Source organism: Lithobates pipiens, unplaced genomic scaffold (genome assembly GCF_037356315.1).
Source record: "Lithobates pipiens isolate NorthernLeopardFrog02 unplaced genomic scaffold, aLitPip1_a1.2 Scaffold_8, whole genome shotgun sequence".
In the NCBI taxonomy this organism is placed as follows: domain Eukaryota; kingdom Metazoa; phylum Chordata; class Amphibia; order Anura; family Ranidae; genus Lithobates; species Lithobates pipiens.
In genome coordinates this window covers 230,465,734-230,478,991 of record NW_027507903.1, presented here as the reverse complement: position 1 = coordinate 230,478,991, position 13,258 = coordinate 230,465,734, and the positions used below count along the sequence as shown (strand labels likewise).

Below are 13,258 nucleotides of genomic sequence, written 5' to 3'. Positions count from 1 at the left end.
TCAATGACCAGGGAGCCGGTGACTGGCTCTCTGCTCTGTCCCCCCCTTTACTCACTGGAGGGGTGAGCTGTAGAGAAGGCGGGAGAGGCTGGTTCAGTCTCCCAGGGGCTGACTGAGAGGTTGAGCCAGCTGCTGGTCCGGGCTTCTGGGTGGATCCTGACCCTGAAGTTGGGATCTCTTCTGCGCCTGGACTGACAAAGTGACATCAGCCAACAGCGGGCTTTAGCCTGCTGTCGGCCGACAATGGGCCACAGGAGTGCAGAATGAACTGCTCCTCCTGTATACCATAGGAGAAGTACAGCCTAAATAGCTTTGGCTATACTTCTCCTTTAAATTAACCCCTTACTTTGCAGTTGGTTTTATTGTGGGTTACCTGTACACTACGTGCAAGTGTGCTAGGTCTAACTAACATTCAACCAGTGTAATATAATCAAACCAGGCTCTGGTTATTCATGGAAAAAAAACTCAACGCAGTGCTGTATTGCAAAAAATGGCCTGGTCATTAAGGGGGTAAATCCTTCCGGGGCTGAAGTGGTAAAAAAAAAAAAAAAGAATGTTTTTTCCCCCTTTGCAATTACTTTAAGTAATCTTACTCCTTACAAACGGTACATGTGGGTTTTTTTTTGTTTTGTTTTTATTTAGATCTTTATTTCGTATTTGGAGTCAAAATAAGATTATAAGAACACCCATATGAAAATGAACTAATACCACTTCTGGTGTATATTTTCAAAATTACATAAGCTAATGTCAATCTTCCATATACAACACAGGTCACATGACCGAGAGAACATGTAGACTTGCAGGTCACATTGACTTTTCTCACTCACAAAGGCCTGAATAGTACTGCACTGCAAACAGTTGTTTTAGGTGGCGCACTGTACATACAACCTGGGAAAATGTCAGTAAAAAGCCGGGTTCAAATTGTAAAAGACAAATAGCAGACACAGTGCTACACATTCTCACCTCCTTGTAAAATTTTACACAGTTGTAAGTATCTACATAACTTCTACAGTCATGTCAAACAAGATGAAGTATCGTTTATATATCATAGGCTGTTGCTTTTGCACACTGACGTCAGCGAAGCTTACAAAAATGGCTTGTGATGACTTTTAGGATCCATATTATTAAACTGTAAATTCTTTTGACTCAGAAAGCACTACAAGATTATAGCCAGTAAATCTAGTCACAAGATATTAGTAGAGGAAACCCTTAACTTGTGATTTATGGTGAAGTGGTATTGCATGGTTTGACCCTTCACAATTCAGCTGTGTGGTGGAACATGATATCTCTTGCTTCTAAGTGACTGCAGTGCTGCTAACACTTCAAAGAATCAGCTGGTATGACTGCTAATAAAAGGGCAACTGCCCTTTTGTGGGGAAAAAAAAAAAAACTAGCAAAAAATATTATATCTGTGTGTGTATATATTACACACATATACATACATACACACACATATACACATATATATATATATATATTTATTATATACACACATACACACACACAAACACACACACAGTATCTCACAAAAGTGAGTACACCCCTCGCGTATTTGTAAATATTTTATTATATCTTTTGATGTGACAACACTGAATAAATTACACTTTGCTACAATGTAAAGTAGTGAGTGTACAGCTTGTATAACTGTGAACAGTAAACCGCTGGCAACAAAGGTGAGTACACCCCTAAGTGAAAAGGTCCAATTAGCCATTTTTCCTCCCCAGTGTCATGCGACTCTTTAGTGTTACAAGGTCTCAGGTGTGAATGGGGAGCAGGTGTGTTAAATTTGGTTTAACACATTCATGTTCTCATACTGGTCACTGCAAGTTCAACATGGCAAAGAACACTCTGAGGATCTAAAAAAAGAATTGTAGCTGTACGTAAAGATGGTTTAGGCTAGAATAAGAATGGCAAGACCCTGAAGTTGAGCGGCAGAATGGTGGCCAAGACCATACAGTGGTTTAACAGGACAGGTTCCACTCAGAACAGGCCTCGTCATGGTCGACCAAAGGAATTGAGTACACGTGCTCAGCTTCATGTCCAGAGGTTGTCTTTGGGAAATAGGCGTATGAGTGCTGCCAGCATTGCTGCAGAGGTTAAAGGGGTGGGGGGGGGGGGGGGGTCAGACTGTCAGTGCCCAGCCCATATGCACACTGGATCAAATTGGTCTGCATGGCTGTCGTCCCAGAAGGAACCCTCTACTAAAGATGATGCACAAGAAAGCCCGCAAACAGTTTGCTGAATAAATGCATACTAAGGTCATGAATTACTGGAACCATGTCCTGTGGTCTGACAAGACCAACACAAACTTATGGTATTTGGTTCAGATGGTGTCAAGCTTGTGTGGTGGCAACCAGGGGAGGCATACAAAGACAAATGTGTCTTGCCTACAGTCAAGCATGGTGGTGGGAGTGTCATGGTCTGGAGCTGCATGAGTGCTGCCATCACTGGGGAGCTACAGTTAATTGAGGGAACCATGAATGCCAACATGTACTGTGACATACTGAAGCACAACATGATCCCCTCCCTTCGGAGACTTAGGCAGTGCTGGAAAAGAATATTTGCCACACAAAATATTGACACTTTGGGCCTATTTTGGGCAAAATTCCAACAGGACAACAACCTCAAACACACCTCCAAGACGACCAACCACTGTCTTGCTAAGAAAGCTGAGGGTAAAGGTGACCAAGCATGTCTCCAGACCTAAACCCTATTGAGCATCTGTGGGGGCATCCTCAAATGGAAGGTGGAGGAGTGCAAGGTCTCTAACATCCACCAGCTCCATGATGTCGTCATGGAGGAGTGGAAGAGGACACTAGTGGCAACCTGTGAAGCTCTGGTGAACTCCATGTCCAAGAGGGTTAAGGCAGTACTGGAAAATAATGGTGGTCACACAAAATATTGACACTTTGGGCCCAATTTGGACATTTTCATTTAGGAGTGTACTCACTTTTGTTACCAGCGGTTTAGACATTAATGGCTGTGTGTTGAGTTATTTGGAGGGGACAGCAAATGTACAATGTTATACAAGCTGTACACTCACTATTTTACATTGTAGCAAAGTGTAATTTCTTAAGTGTTGTAAATATTTTATTATATCTTTTCATGTGACAAAATGTGAGGGGTGTAATCACTTTTGTGAGAATATAGATATAAATGTTAATAATAATTATTATAATAATTATTATTATAGCATATACTCTACACTTTTTTTTGTATGATTTTTATTTTGATTCTTCCCCCTTTCTTTCTCTTTTTTTATATATACATGACTTTTAATACTTTCTAGATTTTCTACTATGTATGCATATATATTTGCAGGTTCATATGTATTTTTATTTGGTTATTTTTATTTATTTATTTTTCTCTCCTTTTTGAGATGGGGAGGGAGGGAAAGGTAATACTATATGTATATTATCACTAAATATCTATAATAATACACATAATAATTTATATGGGAATATATTTAGGTAATAGTTAAATAAACAAAAGGAAGTTGTTGATCACAAAGATAATAGGAATAAAGGGTAATGGAAACATTTTTTTTTTTCAGCACATGGGGGAAGAAACTAAGGCCTGTACTTCCCTTGTCACTTTTGCAAGGATGTAGGGGAAGAGAAGCGGACCCCCCCTTTTTTTTATTTTATTTTTTGGGGTATAGGGAAATCTGATTATGACTTTAATTCAATATGAGTAATGTAATATGCAAGCACAACTTTGGCCTAAATGTGTCTCTTAGGTAAATTGTTCATTAGAGAGCCAGATTCACAAATTTAGGTGGAAAGACTATAGAATAGAAGCTATAATCAGTGAGGTTAAGGGTAAGGAAAGGGTCCTTTTTGCTCCCACCCATGGATGGATGGGGTTATAGAGTAGGGAGGGGAGTGGAAAAGGACAGGGTGGGATGGGAGATGTAGAGGTTTGGCATTTGAGGGTCCAGAGATGGTGTGGTGTTGTTACCCCGGTGATGATCTCTTTAAGAGCAACATGGCTCAGGTCAGTGTGGAGCCGTCTGTCTGTCCGTCTTGCTAGTTATATATGATGTCAGGTGAAAATAGCTGTCACTCTATAATATCATGGAATGTTCGTGGGTTAAATTCTAAGTTCAAAAGAGCAATAATGTGTCACAATGTAAAAAAGTACAATCCACAGTTGATTTTACTTCAAGAGACATATTTAGTTGGAGAGAAACGAATGACTCTAAAAAAAAGATTCAAAAAGCCTATCATGCTACCTACTCCTCCTACGCGAGAGGGGTATAAGCCCTTGTACACACGGTCGGAGATTTCGACAACCAAATCTTGCCCGAAACTGTTGCATACACACGGTCGGACAAAGTTGTCGGAAAATCCGATCTTTCAGAACGTGATGACGTAATTTAGTTACGATGGGACTACGTTCAGGCTAGTAGCCAATAGCTTTGATGTTGGAATTTGATCTGAGCATGCGTGGCACTTTGTCCAATCAGAATTCTCTACACATGATCGGAGTATGTCCAATCGGAGCATTTTGTCGGAAAATATTTACGGCAAGTTGGAAAATTTGGTCCGATGGATATTCCGACGGAAATAGTCCGATGCAGACCACACACAGTCGGAATATCAGACAAAACGCTCCAATCGGACACATTCCGTCGGAATCTCCGATCGTGTGTACAAGGGCTTAGTGTTAGTAAATAAATCTTTTTATGGCTTAATACAGAAGGTATATACAGATGTACAGGAAAAATATGTTATCTTAGTATATACGTTAGGGCAGCGATTCTCAACTAGGGTTCCTCCAAAGGTTGCTAGGGGTTCCTTCAGCATTGGACAATTTCTGCCTTTCAGATAAGTTCCCACTAATACCATTGATCTTTTTAACTATCTGCAAGGAGGTAATTCTTCCCAATGACCACAAGTGTAAGGACCATTCTTCCCACTGACCATCACACCAATGTATCATGTGCTGTAGATTTCTAATTTTTAGCAAGGGTTCCCTGAGACCAGAGAACTATTTCAAGGGTTCTTCTGTGTTCGGCTGGGTTCACACTGCAGCGGTTTATGAGATCGGATGTGATTTGCACCGCACTGCAGTGCAAATCACATCCGATCTCTGTGCGATGCGAGTTCAGCCATACAGATAGTATGGTTGAATTCGCATCGCATCCGGTTGAAACTCGCACAGGACCCCTTTTTTCGGTCCGCAGCAGAATCGGATCGCATGGGTGTTCACACCATGCGATCCGATTCCTGTCCGAGTTTGCAGATCGCACTGCAATATGCGAACTGATCTGGGGGTGTCATTAACGTTTCACTGACACTCCCAGCAGTTCGCATAGGGCAGTGTGAACTGCCGCCGGGAGGCATGCGATGCGGGAACCCACAGCGGATTCGCAGCGTTCCCGCATCGCTGCAATGTGAACCAAGCCTTAAAAAGGTTGCGTTAAGGCAACAAAGGTATGTTATAGCAGCAATTTATATTCCTCTCCTTCTCCCATTGAAATACTAAATGTAATACTAGAGAAAATTATCCAACATTTTCCAGCAAAATTATTATTCATTGGAGACTTCAACGCTATCCTATCCCCAGATTTAGACAGACCGAAGCCTCCCAAGCAGTATTCAGCTGATCTATACAACTGGGCACAGGTGACAGGTGTAATAGAAATTTAGAGATTGAGAAATCCACAAAAAAAAGTACACTCCTGTTTTTCCACCTCCCATAAAACCTCTTCCCCAACAGACCTAGCTTTTGCAGATCCGGCATTGGCGGCAGATACAGTGGAAGCTACCAAGTGGCCTTTCAGACCACTCTCCATTGTTTTTGTCAAAACGTACCCCCGCTTTAAAAAATGCATCACTGTGACAATTGGCTCCTCAGTGGGTGTTGTACCCAGAGATAGCAGAAAAAAAATTGAATTAATGCTAGTATAATATTGGGAAAATAATGCTGGATCATCGTCATTAGATATGGTCTAGGTTGCTTTTAAAGCATGTGTGTCCGAAGGCAATATATCTCAAACATTGCGGCAGTTAATGAGAAACAAAAGATTGAACTCGGGTATTACAAACACAGGTAGAATTACAGAAGGAAAAATATAGCCTGGATCCTAGTATAAGCAATTTCGATACAATGATGGCCACGCATGGGATTTACACCTGCATATGATGGAAATAACCAGATTAGAACTATATAAAAACAGAAAAAACATTTTTGAACAAGGGGATAAAAGCAGAAGATTTCTGGCAAGGTTGGCGCTGCAGGAACATCAGGTTACACTTATACCAGAAATTAGGACTCCATAAAGAGAAACAGAAGTCAATCCTAAGTATATACTGGAGACTTTCAAGAGGTATTACGGTTCCTTATATGCCTCTTCCCTCCCCTCCGACCTATCCCCTGGGGAGATACTGGACCTTTTGGACCAGATAGCCTGGGTGGCTGTCAGATAGGGAGAGAGACATTGGTTAGCCCAATCCCAAGTGAGATTTTGAAAACTATACATACTTTTCCGAGGGGAAAAGCCCCAGGCCCTGATGAAATCCCTGTTGAAATGTTATATAAGATACGGGGACTTTTTGGCCCCAAAGTTAGCGGAAATATTCACAAATGGGTTGTCGAAAGGAACTCTTCCAGATTCAATGAGACAGGCACATATAACCCTTATACATAAATAAATTAAGGATCCAAAATTATGCTCTTCATACAGGCCAATAGCATTACTGAATATAGATATTAAAATACTGACTAAAATATTAACATCGAGAATACAACCTTTGTTAAAAACCATTACAGATTCAGATCAGACGGGATTTATGCCTCAAAGACGACAGATATTAATCTACATAGGTTACATGCTAATCATGCTCATCATGCTAACGAGGGATCTAGAACAGTGGCCTCTATGGATATAGGGAAGGCCTTCGAATGACCCCTTCTATGGGAAATACTTAGAAGGATGGGATTTCCATTAGTATTTATTAATTGGATACAAACAGTATATAATAAACCTATGTGAGCAGTTAAGCTGGGAGGAAGTCTATAAACTTTTTTTCAGTTATATAGAGGAATAAGGCAGGGCTGCCCTCTTTCTCCAGCCCTCTTTGCTATAGCAATAGAGCCGGTGGCAGAGGCTCTAAATACTCCGCTGTGGAGGAATCCTCAGTTGCCCCATTTAAATTCTATCCAAGATCCAGGCGCTTGGACTAAATTTAACATTAAAAAGTTATCCCAGGTGGTGCAGGGAGAAACAATGATATCCTTTGCAGGAATGATAGAACTCTGGAAAATTCTAGGAAATTATGTGTTTAGATATATGCAGCTTGCCCATGCTCTTTCTGCACAATTTCCTCAAGGTTTTCCGCAATTGACAGAATCAGGATTAGAACAAATAACTAGGAGAAGGGAAAATAAATAAATATCAACTTTGTATACTTACTTAGTGAAAATTGCATTATTAGATATTAGCAAGTTAAAAGTACGTTGGATGAGAGATGTCCCAGAATTAGAGGAGGAAATATGGGGATTCCCTTTCCAGATACTAGTCTCACTTTGAGACAAGCTCATACAATTCAAGATAACGCATAGACTATATTATACACCTTATAGATTATATAGAATGTGCCCACTGAACCCTCAGAATTGTTGGAGATGTGGGTACACTCCAAGAAATGTTATCCATATATTCTGGTCTTGTCCTGCTATAGCGGTTATAAGGGTAATCACTAGAGTTACATCAGTGGTTTTGAAACAGGATGCAGAGATTTGTCTTTTGGGTTTGGTAGGAAATAACATCCCCACTAAAGCAAAGAGAACACAAGTAAGTGTGTTGCTTTTCTGCACGAGAAAGGCAATAGTACTAAATTGAAAAAAATAAAAAGATGCTCCTTCATTAGCCTTTTGGAAATACTTAGTAAATTACAACTTGCCGCTGTATAGAGAAACATATTGTAATAGAGGATGGGAGGAAATATATGAAAGAGTTTGGGCAAGCTGGATAGTGGAACACATAATGGCTTCTGGAAAACCTAAAAAGTGAACAGCTAGAATAATAAAAAAGAAAGGAATGTGACGTTGGATAGGAAAGTGAAGGGAAACAACAAACCACACCATCAACACAAAGGTTTAGGGGGAAAAATTAATGTTTTTATTTGTTGTAACCAATATTAAGAAAAGTTATGTGAAAGCTCCTGTGAGAGTGGGAAAGTTGAAGATTGAAAGTATATGTTGTAATATGTTTTTCTATTGGAAAATTACTAAAGAGATTTTTGAAAAAAATATAATTATATACATACACACACATATATATATATATACACATACACACACACACACACAATATAATTGTATTTATTATTATTATTATTATTATTATTATTATTATTATTAATAATAATAATAATATAGCATATACTATCTCTACACAAGCCAGATTGTACCGTAATTGAATGTTATAGAAATTATTTTTACTTTTCAATCCAAAGAGCTGTATTTTTTTTTTATAAAATTCAATGCAATATGGCAACCCAGTGTTCCATACACCACTGGTGTCCAGAACACTCCAAGAAATTATCATTTCCTGCTTTTGTGACTGGCTCGTTGATTTTCCCAGAAGTCTGCTCCAAGATATATGTTAGGCATCCTCTGCAACAAACATTTAGTTTTTGGTAAAATACTTCCAAAGGGTTAAGCACTTCTAAAGAGCGGCAGATCTTGCAGCTTTCCTCAGTAGAACACTGAAAGTGCATTAGCTGATTAATAATGAAAAAGTCACTCCCATTAAGATTTACTCTGCAGACAACAAACAGCTTTTTTCTTCAGAGCATAAACAGTTATGGCTCTGTAACAAAGGTTGGTAAAGCCTTGCAATGTACATTGATCGCCCAGAGGGGATTGTGGTTTTTTTCAATAAAAGTGGGGAACATGCCAGAGTTGGGCCTATACTAGAATCTGAATATTTGCCTTAAATTATTTAAGTGTAGGCTTACTTATAAAGGACTTATATTTTGTTTATATGAAGCTTTATTTACTAGTCTGACTTTTCCATTTGAGAGTCATGAATAATGAGTCACCAGAAGTCTGACAGTTGCTGCCTGCTGTAACACAATGTCTCCCACATTCTGAGAGTGCATAAAGCATACAAAAAAATAAAAGAGCTCTATTATTAAAAGTGAACTCTAGACAGATAAAAAGACACACATTTGTGCAGCTCTGTAATCATTGATGCATCGTTAAAATTAATTTTTTGCAAGCAGTGTAAGCACCTGAATATGACCTGGTAACAACCTCTTGCAGTCTTTGTATAGTGGGGGATAATGTGCGAGAGGAAGAAGCTAATCTCTTTGTGTGCTGACAAAAAAAGCACATTGACAGGAGAAGAAAGCAGGGTGACAGAGATGAGCTCATCACTGTGCTGATTCTTCTTTCGCTGTCCAGTCACAGACAAGGGAGGGCTCCTGGGCTGACATACCCTTTTGACTGAAGTGTTGAAGGTGACAGAAAAAAAAGCAAGATTTAGGCAACAAGAAAGGATGCGGTAGCGTAAACAGAGGAGCAAAAGTGAGATTTAAAAAGATGCTATAGAAGACTAACTGCAAGTTTCTAAGAGTGATTTTATTGCTAAAACTAAACTGTGTAGTGAAGTGCTCTCAGGACATTAAAGCCCATGTTTACGTGTACCTTAAATTGTTAATTTAGGCCAAGCTGGAGCTGGCACAATTTCCTTTACTAATTTCTGCACCCGCTGTCAGTGCTGTATAACTGTATGTAGCATCATCTACGTAAATTATGCAGCACTGTGTTCTGACAGAAGTACGGAGGCCTCTCTTCTGCTGCTGGAACAAAATCAAGTACGGCTGAGCGCCGCTCGGTCATTCACAGGAAGCCTTAAATTTTACCAGCAAATACAAGGCTTCCTCTGATTGGTTAAGGTAGAGATTTTGATGTCATCTGCCCACCTCTCCATCTCAGATAATCAGAGGAAGCCTAGTATTTACTGATAAAATTCAGGCTTCCTGTGAATGGCTGAGCAGCGCTCAGCCCTGCTTTATTTTGTATGGCAGCAGACGGAAAGTCCCCGTAGCACTGACGAATCACAGTGCTGTATGTAGTTGATTCCAAATACATTTATACAGGGCTGACAGTGGCTAGAAATTAGTAAATAAAATAATTCAAAGTGTAAGTCCTGGCAAAACTTTTTTTTTAACTTAAGGTAGAAGGATTAGAAGCCCTGGCTATTTTTTTTTTTTTTTACTTCAGGGGAACCATTAGAGACCTTTCCCCTCACTTACTGTAACAGCCATGAAACCAGTCAACATTTACAAAAAAGATGTTAAATTGCACATGTGCCCAATCTTTAGACATTTAACTATTTACATATTCTTAAAGTTGAACTTTCGTACTAAACTATGTATACTTATGTTTCTAACAGCTTAGAAATAACTTCCATTATCCAGACCCCCCCACCCCCATTAGGACGTTGTGTTCTGACAGTAGAACTCTATGTTGTCAAAACACACACTGAACAGAGGCTGCAACTGCTGATCAGCAAAAGTTTTCCAACATTCCCATTCAACTGAAGTTGATCAACCAATCAGCTTCTGCCAAACACAAACAGTTGATTGTGGACTGAAATGTTGCAGGTCCCTACTGAACATTTACGGCCCACCAAGATGAGAGCAAGGTCTAGCCAGGTCCTATTGGCCTGATTGTAAAATATGAACATGCATTCAAAGTATGATATCAAAGGACTAAACAACGCTAAATGGTTTCTCCATATCTTTATCTATACACAAATCATTGAATTCACAAAGACAAGTAATATAGTGACACATTTCCTTATCACTTACCTCTGCAGAGGGTATATTGACAACTCCTGTGGACCTCCTCTTTTCCCGAAGCTTTCTTTTCTCGATCTGCCCTTTACCCTTTCTTGCACTTGGGCCGAAACTTTTCCCTTTATCTTTTGCTTTACTGGAACTCTCCTGGGACGCCGGTGGAGGAGGTTCCTCCTGGGTTGTTCCTCCTGTGATGCCATCTTGTAAGGGCGCTGAGGCTTTCTTTGGCTGGGCAACCACTGCGGTAACCTGCTGTTCCTCCACAGTCCTACTCATAGCTGGGGCCTTAGCTGCTGATGCAGATGCTTGGCTATTGCTGTTGGATATATTGGATATAATATTACTACTACTACTACTATTATTGTTCATTTCGCTGCTAGTTTTACTGCCATTGTTAGTTGCTCCAGCAGTCCCTGCTGTGGCCATCTCAGCCGCATGCATCTTTGCCCTCATCTTCTCCCGCTTGGCTTTCCATTCTTCAAGGAAATCGGTGGTGTGTGACGAAGATGGATTGTGTGCCCTGTAGCCACCGCTTGCCATGTTCTTGCGGAGTTTCTCTAAGAAGATATTCTCCAGATATTCAGAACATGAATTGTTGGGATTAACCAGTACAGACAGGCAACCGGAGAACCTAATGATAATTTATAGATTTTATAAGTCAGCAAATAGCAGTGAGGGTGAACGATAGTCCAAGTGTGTCATTATTAACACCAAAAGCCTAGACTGACAAGTTAATCTAGTGCACTGCACCTGGGCATCCAGAAAGAATCCGGTGCCAGGGAGTCTGACACCAACTTGGCTTTAATCTGCTTATTAGAGAGACATCTCTCCAGCTCTCTGCAGACATACTGACACGGCTCTTTAATCAGCCTGTGCACACATCCACTCACACTGACACTGCCAGGATCAGACAGGCATGTCCTGCCTACAGACAGACATGCGCTGACTCTTTATTAACAAAGATTAAATGCATCAGAATCACAGGTGAGGAAACGAGTGCAAGCAGCCCTTAACTCCACAACATTTTGATGTTCTAACAAAAATTAACAGAGCGCTACAACAAACCTTGCTTCTGAACCAGGGCAGCAAAGGGGATAAGCTCTGCCAATAATTCAAAGTGCATCCCTCTTGTAGCCAATGTCATTTTTGGTGGTCACATGACCTGCCTACTTCCCTTCCCTAGAGAATTACAACAGGTCTCTATTGGCTTGCTTTCTGGATACCTTAACAAACAAGTATATACAATTAGTATCCCAAAGAAAAAAAAAAAGAAAAGAAGATGTGAGTATTGTACATGACAGGACTTGCTGTACAGGTTACACTTTTTCCTTTTCTGATGCTGGATATGCCAGGCACACAACATGGAAACCCTAGCCTAGGGAGTGCTAAAGGGCAGCCGCATGAACCTCATCTCTGATCAATGGGGACTGCTGCTGATGTGCTCCGCTGATCACTGTGTGGCTGATAACTGATTACTGGGTGGATAATAACTGATCCCTGATCACTGGGTGGCTGATAACTGATCCCTGATCACTGGGTGGCTGATAACTGATCCCTGATCACTGGGTGGCTGATAACGGATCACAGGGTGGCATCCCTGAGTGGCTGATGATCACTGGGTGGCTGATGATCACTTATCCCTGATCACTGGGTGGCTGATGATCCCTGATCACAGGGTGGCTGATACCTTATCCCTGATCACTGAGTGGCTGATAAGTGATCCCTGGTCACTGGGTGGCTGATGATCCCTGATCACAGGGTGGCTGATACCTTATCCCTGATCACTGGATGGCTGATGACCCCTGATCACTGAGTGGTTGATCACTTATCCCTGATCACTGAGTGGCTGATAAGTGATCCCTGATCACTGGGTGGCATCCCTCAGTGGCTGATGATCACTGGGTGGTTGATTCCTTATCCCTGATCACTGAATGGCTGATGATCCCTTATCCTTGATCACTTGGTGCCTGATACCTTATCCCTGATACCTTATCACTGGGTGGCTGATGATCCCTGATCACTGAGTGGCTGATAAGTGATCCCTGATCACTGAGTGGCTGATAAGTGATCCCTGATCACTGGGTGGCTGATAAGTGATCCCTGATCACTGGGTGGCTGATAAGTGATCCCTGATGATCACTGGGTGGCTGATAAGTGATCCCTGATGATCACTGGGTGGCTGATAAGTGATCCCTGATGATCACTGGGTGGCTGATAAGTGATCCCTGATGATCACTGGGTGGCTGATGATCCCTGATGATCACTGGGTGGCTGATCCCTGATGATCACTGGGTGACCAGTCAGCTCCTGTAGCTGGTAAAAGTCCGAAGCCCATGAACAAGTTCCCAGGCAGAGGCGCTGCGCCTGCACATCACTAGCAGAGTACAGAGTGATAAAGAGAGCAGCTGCTCCACCTTTATCTGCACACACCCCGCTTACTA

At 41.1% G+C, this 13,258-nt stretch overlaps 1 protein-coding gene across 3 annotated transcripts in view; it reads right to left on the bottom strand.

The window, feature by feature from the left end:
- Nucleotides 1-13,258, bottom strand: part of PAWR (pro-apoptotic WT1 regulator) — a 169,758-nt gene that overhangs the window by 156,218 nt on the left and 282 nt on the right. For all 3 annotated transcript variants that reach the window (XM_077473709.1, XM_077473708.1, XM_077473710.1), the window contains exon 2: nucleotides 10,830-11,448. In XM_077473709.1, the coding sequence (XP_077329835.1) occupies nucleotides 10,830-11,357 (528 nt within the window). In that variant the 5' untranslated portion in view covers nucleotides 11,358-11,448. The remainder of the gene's footprint in view (nucleotides 1-10,829; nucleotides 11,449-13,258) is intronic.